The sequence below is a fragment of the Aotus nancymaae genome, unplaced genomic scaffold (assembly GCF_030222135.1).
Source record: "Aotus nancymaae isolate 86718 unplaced genomic scaffold, 86718_ANA_hifiasm-v0.15.2.pri h1tg000049l, whole genome shotgun sequence".
NCBI classification, from domain to species: Eukaryota; Metazoa; Chordata; class Mammalia; order Primates; family Aotidae; genus Aotus; species Aotus nancymaae.
The window spans coordinates 2727247-2743624 of NW_026988463.1; the positions used below are offsets into that span (position 1 = coordinate 2727247).

The following is a 16378-nucleotide window of genomic DNA, read 5'->3' on the forward strand; positions in this document are numbered from 1 at the left end:
AAGCTGAGGCTAAGAGGTCATGAGATTAGCCAGGGTCACGGGAGAGGATCTGGGCTGGAGCCCCACTTCCTGACCCCACTGCCTCCTGGTCTGGGAGTTGGGAAGGGTAGGGTGGGCGGGCAGAGAAGAGGTGGGAGGTGCAGGCTGCCATCATCACAGGTGAGAGGGAGGAGGCTCACCTGATGGGGACGCGTCTCGAGGTGGGCTCAGGCTGGCCCCATCATCATGTCTAGCCCTGTCGAGTGTCCTTCAGGAGGTGGCTGTGCCCCTCCTGGACTCGAACATGTGCGAGCTGTTGTACCACCTAGGAGAGCCCAGCCTGGCTGGCCAGCGCCTCATCCAGGACGACATGCTCTGTGCTGGCTCTGTCCAGGGCAAGAAAGACTCCTGCCAGGTGACTGCAGCTCCTGGCCACCCCATCCAGATGTGTGGGCTCTTTAGGTTCACCCTGTCCTGGGCTCTGTCCCCATGTCCCACACCCCAGGGTCTTCAGAGGGACCAGAGTCCTTGCCTAGCCCCTTGGCCTCAGCAGCAGGTTCTTGACGGCACTTGGGGCCCAGGTGTCTCCCTCAATGTGAACTTCATGGGCCCCTCCCTCTCTCTCCTCCAGGGTGATTCCGGGGGGCCGCTGGTCTGTGCCATCAATGATACGTGGATCCAGGCCGGCATCGTGAGCTGGGGATTCGGCTGTGCCCGGCCGTTTCAGCCTGGGGTCTACACCCAGGTGCTAAGCTATACAAGCTGGATTCAGAGAACCCTGGCTGAATCTCACTCAGGCACGTCCGGGGCCCGCCCAGGTGCCTCCGGCTCCCCCTCAGGTGCCTCTGGGTCCCACCCAATGCTACTGCTGGAGCTGTTGAGCATACACTTGCTTGGGGCCCTGTGAACCAGGAGCCATGGATTCTGGGATCCCCCTTCTGGTAGGATTGATGACATCTAATAATAAAAACTGTAGCTGTGTATTTTATATCTTTGCTTTTCTAGTAATTCATTTTTATTGTTCTTTACAAAAGCGTCTGGCTGTGGTAGATTGGGAGAGCATGGTCCCTGCCCCGGACAGTGTCTGCGGGACGTCTTCATCGTTAGGTTCACAGTGTCCAGGCTTGCTCAGGACGGTCTTGGGCGATGCCTGTCCTGTGTAGTTAAATAGGATCCCTGGCCCTCTCAAAAGTGTCCCAAAAGTGGGAGGAAAAGTTATATAGTCACCGTGACTCAGCCAGTGCAAGAGCCCAAGCTCCTTGAAGCCCACGGGATTTTCGGTCTCAGGCATCCTTGTGTGGTTGCCATGGCCACCAACTGGCCAATAATAGACCTTGTTCTCCCAGCTCCGCCCACGGAGCGTCGATACCCCTGCCCCCCACCGTGCCCGCTGCTGACTGCAGCCACTGGGGGCCCTGGGGGCTGTCCCGGGCAAGAACAGGGATTTTGAAGCCCTCGCCAATGTGGTGGATAGCGCCCTCTGCCTATGTCTGAGACGCATAGGCAAAGCAGTGCCTGGCAGAGCCAGTTCCACACTTGCAGGGAGGCATCCATTTGGACATTCGCATCCCGTGTCAGTTTAAGAAAGTCACCGCCTCTGTGAGACAAGGTGGTTGGGCTTTGACTCCAGCTTGGCACCACCATGTCTGGGAGGAGGACCATCTGCTTGGGTGGGGCACAGTCGGGCGAACCTTTGCCCCGACGCCACTCCCCCGCCCTGGAGGTGGCTGTCAGGAGCACCCCAGGGAGGAGAGGGGCTTCGAGGTCGCAGGTGGGCGGGCAGTGGAGTCATCACCCCGATGCCTCAGCCCCTGCAGGGAGCACCCTCAGCTGGGTGGCCTCTTAGGAAATTTAGGTTTTTCTGCTGCCCTAGAAGACCGGATGGTCTAGAATCATCTCTCCTTTTGCTGTGGGCCTGCCTTCACAGGGTCCCGCCGCGACGGCCTTGCCTCCTTCCAACGCTTTGCCTTCATCCCAGGAAGGATGGCATCCGGAGGGGTCAATGGATCAGCCAGGAGATTCGCGTCCTGGGTGGAGGTCTCTGGCCTCTCAGCTTCTCTGTCTTGTCTCACAACTTTCTTTTGCTAATCACTTTCATGCATCAGCTTGCTAATGGATTCTCCAGCTCTTCACTCATCATAACCCCTTCCAGAAATCTAGTGAGGAGGGAAGGTGATGGATTAAAACAAAATCGTCACTTCTGCATTTCTGCTTAACAAGTTAGACTTGGCAGTCCTCCCTCACACAGGCCTGAAGCAGCAAGTGTATCTCAGAAGCACCAAGCCTCCCTCCTTACATGTTAGCCCCTCCAGTCTCTCTCTCCTTTTTTCTTTTGTGACAGAGTCTCGCTCTGTTGCCCAGGCTGGAGTGCAGTGGCTCAATCTCAGCTCTCTGCAGTCTCGACCTCCGGGGCTTAAGCAATCTTCCCACCTCAGCCTAGCTGGGAGTACACGTGCACACCACCACACCTGGCTAATTTCTGTATTTTTAGTAGAGACGAGGTTTCACCATGTTGCCCAAGCTGGTCTTGAACTCGTGACCTCAAGTGATCTGCCCATCCCAGCCTCCCAAAGAGCTGGGATGACAAGCGTGAGCCACCGCGTCCAGCCCACCCCTCCAGTCTCTTCCCCAGATGACCATGACCAGGGCTGCTGTGCCATCAGTCCTGTCCCAGGGCCCACTCCCATCCAGGAGGACCCTGTCCAGGGTGTGTGTGTCTGTGTATGAATGTGTCTGTGCGTGGGTATTTCTGTGGGTTTGTGTGTGTATGCATGTGTGTTTTTATGTGTATGTGTAGGTGTCTGTGTATGTATGTATGTGTGTGGGGGTGTGTATTTGTGTATGTGAGTCTGTGAGGTAGGTGTGTATGTGTGTGTGTCTGTGTGGGGCTGTGTCTTTGTGGGTATTTGTGTGTGTGTGTGTGGGTGGGTATTTGTGTGTGTGTATGTGTCTCTGTGTGGGTGGGTATTTGTGTGTGTGTGGGTGTGTATTTGTGTGTATATGTATGTGTGTGTATGTGTATATGTGTCTCTGTGTGGGTGGGTATTTGTGTGTGCGTGTGGGGGTGGGTGTGTATTTGTGTATGTGTGTGTATGTGTGTATGTGTCTGTGTGGGTGGGTATTTGTGTGTACGTGTGTGGGTGGGTGTGTATTTGTGTGTATGTGTCTGTGTGGGTGGGTATTTGTGTGTGCGTGTGTGGTTGGGTGTGTATTTGTGTGTGTGTATGTGTCTGTGTGTGTGGGTATTTGTGTGTGTGGGTATTTGTGTGTATATGTATGTGTGTGTATGTGTGTATGTGTCTGTGTGGGTGGGTATTTGTGTGCGTGTGTGTGTGTGGGGGGGGTGGGTATGTGTGCGTGTGTGGGTGGGTGTGTAAGTGTGTGTGTGTATGTGTCTGTGTGGGTGGGTATTTGTGTGCATGTGTGGGTGGGTGTGTATTTGTGTATATGTGTGTATGTGTCTCTGTGTGGGTGGGTATTTGTGCGTGTGTGGGGGTGTGTGTGTATGTGTATGTGTCTGTGTGGGTGGGTATTTGTGTGTGCGTGTGTGGGTGGGTATGTATTTGTGTGTATATGTATGTGTGTGTATGTGTGTGTGTCTGTGGGTGGGTATTTGTGTGTGCGTGTGTGGGTGTGTGTATTTGTGTGTATGTGTGTATGTGTCTCTGTGGGTGGGTATTTGTGTGTGCGTGCGTGGGTGGGTGTGTATTTGTATGTATGTGTGTATGTCTCTGTGTGGGTGGGTATTTGTGTGTATGTGTGTGTGTGTATGTGTCTCTGTGTGGGCATGTATTTGTGCGTGCGTGTGTGGGTGGGTGTGTATTTGTGTGTGTGTGTGTGTGTATGTGTCTCTGTGTGGGCATGTATTTGTGCGTGCGTGTGTGGGTGGGTGTGTATTTGTGTGTATGGATATGAGTATACCCGGTGCTGAGTCCGTGCAGAATTATACTTATTGGGCTTATGTTCCTTTCCCACCTCTAATTCAATGTCTCTTGTCACGTACATAATGTGTTTAGTAGTTACTCTTTCCAAGTACTTACCCATGAGCCAAATTCTCCACAAACTAGGCTGCCACGTAAGGAGGCTGAAGTACCTTTTAGGTTTGACAGTATATTATGGGAAAATTGTAATGCTCTAAAACCTGTTTGATTACACAACTCTAATACAGAGATTATTATTGATTGGGCCCCAAAAGGGTATCATTGGGTAAATTGTCTTAACCAAAATACCCATTGTCATAAATATTTGTTAAATTATGTGGAAGGAGAATGGTCGTCTTACAGACAAAGAAAATGGGTTTCTCCTTACCCGCTCAGATGGATGGAAAAGGGAATTGTTTCTCCCAGACCAAAAGCGATTCACCCTATTGTTACTCCAGAACATCCGGAACCGTGGAAATTGGCTGTGGCTATATCTGGAATTAGATTTTGAAATACAACCTATCAAAAAATTCTCCACAGATTGGCCGGGCGCGGTGGCTCAAGCCTGTAATCCCAGCACTTTGGGAGGCCGAGGTGGGCAGATCACGAGGTCAAGAGATCGAGACCATCCTGGCCAACATGGTGAAACCCCGTCTCTACTAAAAATACAAAAATTAGCTGGGTGTGGTGGTGTGCGCCTGTAGTGCCAGCTACTTGGGAGGCTGAGGCAGGAGAATTGCTTGAACCCAGGAGGCGGAGGTTGCAGTGAGCCGAGATTGTGCCACTGCACTGCAGCCTGGTGCCTGGCAACAAAGTGAGACTCTGTCTCAAAAAAAAAAAAAAAAAAAAAAAAAAAAAAAATTCTCCACAGAAGCACTTTCTCGCTCCTGAGAAAGTGGTGCCCATAAGGACTTGTGTGAAACCACCTTATATGTTACTGGTTGAAAAAATAATTATCACTCCCAGGACTCAAAGTATTGATTGTGACCAATGTAAACTGTTTACTTGTATTGACAGTACCTTTGGTGCTCAAAACAGCATTCTCAGGCCGGGCGCGGTGGCTAAAGCCTGTAATCCCAGCACTTTGGGAGGCTGAGGCGGGTGGATTACGAGGTCAAGAGATCGAGACCATCCTGGTCAACATGGTGAAACCCTGTCTCTACTAATACAAAAAACTAGCTGGGCATGGTGGCGCGTGCCTGTAATCCCAGCTACTCAGGAGGCTGAGGCAGGAGAATTGCCTGAACCCAGGAGGCGGAGGTTGCGGTGAGCCGAGATCGTGCCATTGCACTCCAGCCCGGGTAACAAGAGCGAAACTCCGTCTCCAAAAAAAAAAACAGCATTCTCCTTGGGAGAGCAAGAGGTGGCTGTGGATCCCAGCTGCATTACCACATCCGTGGGAAGCTTCCTCTTCTATTCATATAGTCAATGGAGTTTTACAGGGGATACTTAAGAGAACTAAAAGATCTGTATTCACTTTAATTACTGTAATTATGGGATTGATTGCTGTCACTGCTTCAGCCACTGCTGCTGGTGTTGAAATCCACAATTCTATTCAAACTTCTCACTATGTTGAAAATTGGCAAAAAGAATTCCGCTAGACTGTGGAACTCTCAAGCCCAAACTGATCAAAAATTGGCTAATCAAATTAATGGTCTCCGCCAGAGCATGATCTGGTTGGGAGACAGAGTAATGAACCTTGAGCATCACATGCGGTTACACTGAGATTGGAATACGCCTGACTACTGCGTCACACCCTATGTTTATAATGAAACTCAACATCACTGGGAATCAGTCAGAAGACATTTAAAATCATGGGATGTAAACTTGACTCTCAATATTTCTAAATTAAAACAGCAAATCTTTGAAGCCTCCCAGGCTCATTTAAGTACTGCACACGGATCAGGAGTATTTGACATAATCACCAATAATTTATCCAGACTCAACCCCACGGAATGGACGAAGTCCTTTGGAGGTTCAGTAGTGTTTCTAGCAGTGTTAACGGTTTTCTTTTCTTCTTCTTCTTTTTTTTTTTTTAAAAAGTCAGTGTTTCACCATGTTGGTCAGGCTGGTCTTGAACTCCCGACCTCAGGTGATCCACCCACCTTGGCCTCCAAAGTGCTTGGATTACAGGCGTCAGCCACCACGCCCGGCCTAGCAGTGTTAACTCTCATTTGCCTGTGTTGTTTATTTCCAGTCTGCCGATGTGTACGAGGAATCCCATGGGACACTAGAAGCCAACAACAAAAAATGGTGGCCATGGCGATTCAACAAGAAAGGGGGATACATGGGGGGAGCCCCGTAAGTGCCAGGGCAAGACTCTGAAGCTTCAGCCTGTTCCCATATGAATATTTATTTAGAAAAAAATTAAAAATGTAGGCACATGGTTATTCCTTTATGTAATCATATATACTCTCATAGTTACCTATAATCCTAAAGATACATACTCAATATAACCTTTAATTTTACTAATGACTATCGGGTTATGAAGCATGGAACCGAGGTGACATCGTGAACAAAGTGACCCTAAGGCAAGATGCTCTAAACCCTCTGTGACGCCCGCATAAGGGCTGCTGGAGGGCGCCCCGGCTGTGCGGCAGCGCCAGCGCTGGGAAAGCCCCGCTGTTTAGCCAGCTAGGGAAGGAGACGTCCAAAATGGCCGAGACGCCTCCTTCCTGGGGGAGTTTGGAGGAAACTCCGCTTCTCCAAGCTCTGTGGCAAGGCCCGATGGCTGTCAGGGACACTCACAGACATCCGGGGCTCAACTGTCTCTATGTGATGCTGGGCTTCAGCGGTCACGTTCCATGTCCACTCTCACGCCCCGCTTCTGCACCTGGTTTCTCCTTTTCTCAGAAGGTAAAAACTAATGTCCTTGACATTTCTAACAAATATGCGAAGAGCGCTGATGCATGAGGTTTTCTCCTCTGAGAAAGAGAGCAGCACGACCCCCTCAGGGATGCTGTGGGACCCTGTGTCAGTCCCACAATCTTTGAGGAGTCAGGCTTCAAGGCCACCACTCCCCACTGTCTCACCCCAGGCCATCCAGCGGGCCTCTGCTGGCCACTCAGTCCCGGGCTTCTCTCAGTGTTCAAGGAGCCTCAGGGAGCCTCTGTCCTCGGCAGAGTCACCTCTGCCCTACCCTTCATCTCCGCTCACTGGGCTCCAGCACTGGGGCCTTTGTCCCCAAGGAGCAGGGGAGGCTCTGGTTCTACCCCAGATCCAAGGACCAAACCTGGACGCATTGATTCTGCAGAAGCTTTATTTATTGGTGGATTCAGATTCAGCGTCCTGACTCAGTTACTCCAGTACCATCAGCCACCACAGCTCAGGGCTCTTGGGCTCTCTCAGGGCCCGTGGTGAGCTCGGCCTGGGTCCCGGGAACCCTGCCAGGCACCAGGCGCTGCCTGAGCCTGAAGAAGGCCCCAACTCCAGGTCACCCATGGCGGGAGTGGGCCCCATGGAGCTTCTGTAGACCCTTGACCTGCCACCCTCAGGTGGAAGCTGTCAGGCTGAGCTGGAGAAGGCTCTGGGCCAGCGTCTCCCCACCTCTGCCGTCCAGCACTGGTGCCAGTGCCGACTGGAGACAGCCCAGAGGTGACCGTGAAATGCCTGTCACTGTGCCCAGCCCTGCTTGTAAAGCCTGCAGAGCCAAGACAGCAAATACCACACGTCGATGGGCATTTGGGTTGGTTCCAGGTCTTTGCTATTGTAAATAGTGCCACAATGAACATACATGTGCATGTGTCTTCATAATAGAACAATTTATAATCCTTTGGATATATACCCAGTAATGAGATTGCTGGATCAAATGGAATTTCTGTTTCTAGGTCCTTGAGGAATCGCCACACTGTCTTCCACAATGGTTGAACTAGTTTACACTCCACCAACAGTGTAAAAGTGTTCCTATTTCTCCACATCCTCTCCAGCATCTGTTGTCTCCAGATTTTTTAATGATCACCATTCTAACTGGCGTTAGATGGTATCTCAGTGTGGTTTTGATTTGCATTTCTCTAATGACCAGTGATGATGGGCATTTTTTCATATACTTTTTGGCCGCATATATGTCTTATTTTGAAAACTGTCTGTTCATATCCTTTGCCCGCTTTTGAATGGGCTGGTTTTCTTCTTGTAAATCTGTTTTAGTTCTTTGTAGATTTTGGATATCAGCCCTTTGTCAGATGGGTAGATTGCAAAAATTTTTTCCCATTCTGTTGGTTGCCGGTTCACTCTAATGACTGTTTCTTTTGCTGTGCAGAAGCTGTGGAGTTTGATTAGGTCCCATTTGTCTATTTTGGCTTTTGTTGCCAGTGCTTTTGGAGTTTTGGTCATGAAGTCCTTGCCTATGCCTATGCCCTGAATGGTTTTGCCTAGATTTTCTTCTAGGGTTTTTATGGTGTTAGGTCTTATGTTTAAGTCTTTACTCCATCTGGACTTAATTTTAGTGTAAGGTGTCCCATGGTTTGAAATCCTCAGTGGAGAAGCGGTGAGGAACGAGCTCAGGAATCCCAAGTCCCCCTCACCCCTTCATGAGGCCGTGATCCCCACGAGGACGCAGGTCCCCTGACTCTCCCCTGCTCTTTGCCCCAATGCAAAAGGAGGGGCCTGCATCTCTGCAGTAGGTCTGTGTTGAGAGAAAGGGGAGCAGGGGAGGGAGCCTGCAGGAGGCCTCTCTGGACCCCCATCATTTTCCACACGCAGGCCCACTGTGCCATAAGCCAGGGCTGAATGCGGCAGGGCCCTGGGGACTGGGGACTTCTCCCAGGCATGGCAGGCAGCACTGGGGAGCATTGGGCCCTGTCTGGAGACAGTTTTGGTTGTGACATGGGCAGTATTCCTGGCCTCTGGTGGTGGACACCAGGGATGCTGCCACATGTCCTGCAAGGCACAGGACAGCCCCCACCCTCCTCTCTAACAAAGAATTATCTCACCCTAAACCTCAGCGCCAGTTCCCACCCAGAGGGCCAACCGCCTGAAAGGACGGGTCTGCAGGGTTGCCCTCCCTGGGCCCTGTGCTTCCTGTCCTGGCCGGGACTGCACCTTTCGTGTCCTTCCCTCCCATGGGCTGTGAGCCCCTGAACACGGGCTCATCCCCGCTCCACCCAGATGTGGCACAGAGGAGAGACACAGGCAGCCTCCAAGGGCCACACCTGGAGGCCCAGCGTCTGGCGCGCCTGTTGCACAGGGCACAAAGGGCTGGGTGGTCCACTTGGGCTCCCTCAGGGCCCGAAGTGAGCTCAGCCTGGGTCCTAGGAATGTTGCCAGGCACCAGGCAATGCCTGAGCCTGAAGAAAGCCCCAGTTCAAGGTCACCCATGGCGGAAGTAGGCCCCAAGGAGCTTCTGTGGACCCTTTACTCGCCAACCTCAAGTGGAAGCTGTCAGCCTGAGCTGGAGAAGGCTCTGAGCCAGCGTCTCCCCACCTGTGCCGTCCAGTGCTGCTGCCAGTGCTAACTGGAGACAGCCCAGAGGTGACTGTGAAAAGCCTGTCACTGTCCCCAGCCCTGTTTGTGTAGACTGCAGAGCCAAGACAGCAAATACCACACATCCGGGAGTCGTTCCCCAGGAAGAGCCCCACCACCAGCTCCTTCTTGTCCCCAGGTGTCCCTTCATTTCTCCTTTCTGGATGGGGGCCAGAGGGCACAGGAGGGTATAAAGGCGACCAGGAGGGACCCAGGCACAAGCAGACGCTGGCGAAGACTCTCCCGGCCAGGTAAGGTGCTGGGCTCCCTGGTGGGGCCCGGTGAGGTCACGCTGGCCCTTGCTTTGGAGTCAGGAGCCCTCTCATCTTCCCACAGATCCCTGGGATGTGCCAGCCAGAGGCCATGCTGCTGCTGCTCACCCTCGCCCTCCTGGGGGGCCCCACCTGGGCAGGGAGTAAGTCGGCAGGGTCTGCGCCCAATCTCCCCTGCCTCCCTCCAGACTAACTCCGGTCACACAACCATCCTGTTCTGGCTAGAGGGGCGGGTCCCCTGTTCTGGCAGAGGTCGCCCCCAAATCACGGCGTGGGGATTTTCTCCCCCTCGGTTCTCTCTTCCCTGCAGAGATGTATGGCCCTGGAGGAGGGAAGTATTTCAGCACCACGGAAGACTATGAGCATGAAATCACAGGGCTGCGGGTGTCTTCGGCTCCTACGGTGAAAAGGTGAGTAGGGCCGTGGTCATGGGCCCCACGCCATGTCCCAGCCCGTCCCACAGTTTCAGGAACTCAGGGCAGGGGTGGGCGCCTGTAGGCACTTTTCCCACTTCCTGCCCGGCTCCTGCCGATGCTTCCCGGCTTGAGCAGAGGTCAGATGACCATCCCCCTACCTTCTCCCTTCAACCCAAACTCAACTCAACCAAAAATGGCCTCTCCATCCCCACACCTGATAGGAAGGTCAGGGGAAAGTCTGTTCACTTACTGTCAGAGAAGACAGGAGGTGAGGGTCACAGTGGACCACCGACTGAACGTGAGTCACAGAAGTGTTAGAGGCAGAAATCCAGGGCCATTTCCCTAACATCAAGGTGTCTCTGCTCAAGGTCTGGGATGGATTTCTGCCTTGCACTTAGGAGTTCTGGGGTCCCGGAGGAGGACATGGAGAAAGAAGCCCAAGAGCAGAGGAGACAGCGTGTGGGCAGGGCGAGCCGGAGAGCTGCATCCTGGGAGGGCACCAGGGTGAGGGAGGGACGCAGATGAGCCCCCTGGGGAAAGCGCTGCTGGGTGTGGGAAGTCACCTGCCCCTCGGCCGGTAAGCTGCTCTGCTCAGAGTGACTCAGCCTCCTTGGGTTCCGGCTCAGCCAGAGGCAGCTCCTGTGTGGGCCACCAGGACAGCAGCCAGTGCCTTCTGGGATCACGGGGACCCAGGCGCTGCACGGAGCTCTCCTCGTCACCACATCGGTGACTTCTCCCAACAATCACATCCACTTTGCAGATGGGGAAACTGAGCCCAGAGAGGCTGGGTAACCAGTTCAAGATTACAGAGCTGGAAAGTGGTAGAACCAGGGTTGGTGACCAGTGAGTCTGTGTCAGGGACCCAAACTCTGATGGTGCTGGTCTCTGCATCCCAGGAAGGAGGGTGGGGGCGCTGAGGACCTGGATGTGCTGGGCCATCCCAGATCTGAACATCCAAAGCTTTGCCTCTCTCCCAGTGTCCAGGTGAGACTTGGAGACTCCTGGGATGTTAAACAGGGCGCCTCAGGTGGGCAGACCCAGGAAGTCATCCTGCAGCAAGGGGAATACATCATAAACGTCGTTGGCGCCTTCAAAGTTTTCCTCCAGGGTCTGGCCCTGTGCACCAACAAAGGCCGCTGTTTCTATTTTGGGAATCTTGACGGGAATTTCTTCTCTGCCTACCCCAGCCAAGAGGGGCAGGTGCTGGTGGGCATCTATGGCGAGTACGGACTCCTCGGTATCAAGAGCATTGGGTTTGAATGGAACTATCCACTAGAGTCACCGACCACTGATTGACTCAAATGACCATCAAAGGCGCCCATGGGTCACTAGGTTGAATTATGTGGCCACCCAAGCTGAGGCCATCTGGGTGGTGGTGGCTGATGGTACTGGAGTAACTGAGCCAGGACGCTGAATCTGAATCCACCAATAAATAAAGCTTCTGCAGAATCAATGCATCCAAGTTTGGTCCTTGGATCTGGGCTACAGCCAAAGCCTCCCCTGCTCCTTGGGGACAAAGACCCCAGTGCTGGAGCCCAGTAAGCGGAGATGAAGGGTAGGACAGAGGGGACTCTGCCGAGGACAGAAAGAGAACAGCGCCACCCCCTCAGCGATGCTGTGGGACCTTGTGTCAGTCCCACAATCTTTGAAGAGTCAGACTTCAAGGCCACCACTCCCCACTGTCCCTCACCCCAGACCCATCCAGCGGGCCTCTGCTGGCCACTCAGTCCCGGGCTTCTCCGAGTGTTCAAGGAGCCTCAGGAAAGACACCCACTCATCCATTCACTCAGCAAACATTTGCCAAGGCCTTGTCCTCACCAGCCTCCCCTGGCACTGGGAGCATAAAGAAAAGGCCAAGTTTCCAGCTGAGGGCAGATGCCCTGTGCGTGGTAGGGGATGGTGCAGAGGCAGATAGTGGCAGTTCAGTTTGCCATTCGCATAGATGGGGACACATGCAGGTCATGGTGCGTGGGCACCTCCCCAAGGGTGAGGTGAGGGGGATGTGCTTCAGGGAAGTCTTCCTGGAGGAGGCAATGTCTGAGCTAAGTCTTAAAGGATGAGGGAGAATTAGCCAAGTGGAGACAAGGGGAGGAGCGTGTAAAAGGTTGAGGGCTCAGCATGAGCAAAGGCAGGAGATGCAGATGGCTGGGGACAGCAGGCCTCACACTGCGGTAATTTGTCACAGCAGAAACAGGAAATCAGTACAGGCTCTGGACCCAGCCCATTCTTCATGTCCCCTTCCCAAGTCTCCAAGCCCACATTGGCACTTGTCAAGATCAGAGCCCCAAGGGCCTCCAGGGACAGGGTTTTCAGCCCTTTGGGACCATGATCCACAGAGATTAATTGATCCTACTGAGATACAAGAAGCAACACGTGTAATGGAACAGCCAAACACCCAGTGATCATCTAATGCAGCAGCCAAACACCCAGTGATCATCTAATGCAACAGCTAAACACCCGGTGACCATCTAATGCAACAGCCAAACACTCAGTGATTATCTAATGCTATAGCCAAACACTCAGTGATTATCTAATGCTACAGCCAAACACTCAGTGATTATCTAATGCTATAGCCAAACACTCAGTGATCAGCGGAAGGGTTAGGTCCTGTTCCAGGGGCCCCACCCAAAGTCTCCACCCACAACAATGGAAGGACAGGACTTCAATTATCCTCATTTGCAAAATGAAGAAACTGAGGCACTGAGGGCAAAGTGACTTGTCCTACACAGCAGTTAGAGGTAGGGTTTGAGGTTTGCCTTGAGGTGGCCAAGCTGCAGTCTGGCCCCTGAACCCGTATAGGGTCCAGCCCTACAGGGTTCTGTGAGCCCCTCCCTGCTGGTGCGGAGATGACAAACTGTAGAAATAAGGGAGACAGAGACAGAGAAAGAGAAAAGAGAGTTTTGGCTCGGGGGTCCACTGCCAACCAAATAGCGGAGCCCTGCAGTAGCCCCGAGTGCCTGGACACTCTGACTTTTATGGAGTACAAAGCAGCGGGCAGGGAAGGTAGGGCGAGGTAATGGTGGTCTTTGGTAGGGTCAGGTAAATCACGTGTCTTGGAGACAGGGGCCCAGGACTTTCAAGTAGCTGAGGTGAGGAGAAAACCTAATGCGTCAGCGCTCTTTGCATATTTGTTAGAAATGTCAAGGACATTAGTTCTTACCTTCCGAGAAAAAGAGGGGCCAGGTGCAGAAGCGGGGTGTGAGAGTGGACATGGAACGTGACCGCCGAAGCCCAGCATCACATAGAGACACTTAAGCCCCGGATGTCTGCGGGCCTCCCTGACAGCAGCCGGGCCTGCCGCAAGAGCTGGGGGAGCGGAGTGTTCTCCAAACTCCCCCAGGAAGGAGGCGTCTCGGCCATTCTGGACATCTTCCCTAGCTGGCTAAACAGCGGGGCTTTCCCAGCGCTGGCGCTGCCGCACAGCCGGGGCGCCCTCCAGCAGCCCTTATGCGGGCGTCACAGAGGGCTTAGAGCATCTTGCCTTAGGGTCACTTTGTTCACGATGTCACCTCAGTTACAAGCTTCATAACCCGATAGTCATTAGTAAAATTAAAGGTTATATTGAGTATATATCTTTAGGATTATAAGTAACTTGGCCGGGCGCGGTGGCTCAAGCCTGTAATCCCAGCACTTTGGGAGGCTGAGGCGGGTGGATCACAAGGTCAAGAGATCGAGACCATCCTGGTCAACATGGTGAAACTCCGTCTCTACTAATACAAAAAATTAGCTGGGCACGGTGGCGCGTACCTGTAATCCCAGCTACTCAGGAGGCTGAGGCAGGAGAATTGCCTGAACCCGGGAGGCGGAGGTTGCGGTGAGCCGAGATCGCGCCATTGCACTCCAGCCTGGGTATCAAGAGCGAAACTCTGTCTCAAAACAAAAAAAAAAAAAAATAAGTAACTATAAGATTATATATGATTATATAAAGGAATAACTATGTGCCTACATTTCTAATTCTTTTCTAAATCGATATTTATATGGGAACAGGCTGAGCTTCAGACCCTTGGGGCTCACCCCAACACTGGAGCCACCCCATCCTCCCCTCCCCACCTTTACCCGATACTGTTCCCATCTCAGTTCCCCTGGCCTGACCTAGGCATCCCCACATGGGGCCTGAAGGGGTACAGGCCTGGGTAGATGGGGTGGAAATGCTTCTTGAGGCTGGAGAAAAGGTGTGTGAGGTTCAGAGAGAAACTTCTGAAGGAAGGCTCCTCCCCAGGGTCGTGCTGGCTTCCTTAGGGCCCCTCGGTGGCAAGTGACAGAAATCTGCTTATGTGAGCAGGTGCTGAAAAGACCTTCCCTGACTTCCCCTGATTGGATAGCTGCAGTTCTGTCTCCCCTACTGGTCCTCTGCTCTGTCCAAGGAGGGCCAGACTTTTCTGACAGGCCCGATCCTGACTGCCATGCCAGCTTCTGCCTCTTGGGACCTATCCTTCTCTCAAAGTGCCCCAAGTATCTTGAGTTAGGGTCACTAAAATTTAGTAAATAAAAACATAGCAAGCCTGGGCCACATAGCAAGACCCTGTTTCTACCAACAAACCAACCAACCAACCAACCCGGGAATGGTGGCATGTACCTGTAGTCTCAGCGACTCAGGAGGCCGAGGTGGGAGGATCGCCTGAGCCCAGGAGGTCACGGTTACAGTGAGCCATGATCGCACCAGTGCATTCCAGCCTGGGCAGAAAAAGATAAAATAAACAAATAAATAAAAGAAACAATAAACACAAGTGAAAGAACCTTACTAAAACACAAATTTTAAAAGAATTAAATAGAACTTTGATCTCCAGGCTTAACTTGCTCAGAAGAGAAAAACGAAATGAACAAAAAAGACCTTTGAGAAGTAAACAGTAACTAATGGAACTGCTGGGCTGGTCCGAGGGAGGCCCCCAGCTGACCCCATGGACTTCTCATTTCTCTTGCAGAAAGGAAAGAGGTTTCTTCTGCAAAGCAACTACAGATACGCTTGTTAAAATATTTTCTTAAATGTGTTCTATGCCTGGGCTTTGATTACCAACATGCTGAATGGCAAATCTGATTGTTGCAATTTTGAAGTGGTGAAGGGTGTAAGTTTCAAGGTGTCTGTGACCACAGTAATTGATGTGGTCATTTCATGGGCGTTGCATATGAGGTCACATTCATACCTGAGGCAAACATAAAATTTTCAGTCAAGGATAAGAAAAATAAAGATGTAAATGTTCCCTCCATCCCAGTTCATGGATTCTCTGCTTTTTTGATTTCTGATTTTTGTCCACAGATCCCAGGTTAAGAAGTGGCTCTCAACCAGCATTTAAAATTAAATAAAAATAAAAGTAGAGAAGAGAAAAAAATGTCAGTGTGCATCTCATGCAGAAAGATGAAGCTGGGTTGTGAAATCTTTGCCTAGGTCTGGGGTTCAGGGGCCAGACTTTGCACCTCAAGGCGAACCTCCAACTCTGCCTCTAACTGCTGTGTAGGACAAGTCACTTTGCCCTCAGTGCCTCAGTTTCTTCATTTTGCAAATGAGGATAATTGAAGTCCTGTCCTTCCATTGTTGTGGGTGGAGACTTTGGGTGGAGCCCCTGGAATAGGACCTGACCCTTCCCCTGATCACTGAGTGTTTGGCTGTAGCATTAGATAATCACTGAGTGTTTGGCTGTTGCATTAAATAATCACGAGTGTTTGGCTGCTGCATTAGATGATCACCAGGTGTTTGGCTGTAGCATTAGATAATCACTGAGTGTTTGGCTGTTGCATTAAATAATCACGAGTGTTTGGCTGCTGCATTAGATGATCACCGGGTGTTTGGCTGCTGCATTAGATGATCACTGGGCGTTTGGCTGTTCCATTACACGTGTTGCTTCTTGTGTCTCAGTAGGATCAATTCCTCTCTGTGGATCATGGTCCCAAAGCGCTGAAAACCCTGTCCCTGGAGGCCCCTGGGGCTTTGATCTTGGGAAGGGGACATGAAGAATGTCCCTGGAGGCCCCTGGGGCTTGGAGACTTGGGAAGGGGACATGAAGAATGGGCTGGGTCCAGGTCCTGTACTGATTTCCTGTTTCTGCTGTGACAAATTACCGCAGTGTGAGGCCTGCTGTCCCCAGCCATCTGCATCTCCTGCCTTTGCTCATGCTGAGCCCTCAACCTTTTAAGCCCTCCTCCCCTTGTCTCCACTTGGCTAATTCTCCCTCATCCTTTAAGACTTAGCTCAGACATTGCCTCCTCCAGGAAGACTTCCCTGAAGCACATCCCCTTCACCTCACCCTTGGGGAGGTGCCCACGCACCATGACCTGCATGTGTCCCCATCTATGCGGATGGCAAACTGAACTGCAACTATCTGCCTCTGCACCGCCACTA

The 16378-nt window shown here is 52.1% G+C and overlaps 1 protein-coding gene across 1 annotated transcript; it reads left to right on the forward strand.

Annotated features, from left to right (window-relative positions):
• The first annotated feature begins 9701 nt into the window (after positions 1 to 9701).
• Positions 9702 to 11367, forward strand: LOC135269094 (pancreatic adenocarcinoma up-regulated factor-like). The gene is made up of 4 exons (XM_064362867.1): positions 9702 to 9771; positions 9939 to 10014; positions 10443 to 10452; positions 11005 to 11367. The coding sequence occupies exons 1-4, from the start codon at positions 9702 to 9704 to the stop codon at positions 11338 to 11340; spliced, it is 492 nt and encodes a 163-aa protein (XP_064218937.1). The 3' UTR covers positions 11341 to 11367.
• Positions 11368 to 16378: the final 5011 nt, after the last annotated feature.

What these genes read in the sequence shown, in the direction of transcription:
- LOC135269094 (XM_064362867.1), top strand. Translation starts at nt 9,702, where the DNA reads ATGTGCCAGCCAGAGGCCATGCTGCTGCTGCTCACCCTCGCCCTCCTG. An exon ending in GGGCCCCACCTGGGCAGGGA is followed by an intron (nt 9,772 to 9,938) that starts GTAAGTCGGCAG and finishes TCTTCCCTGCAG; the next exon opens with AGATGTATGGCCCTGGAGGA.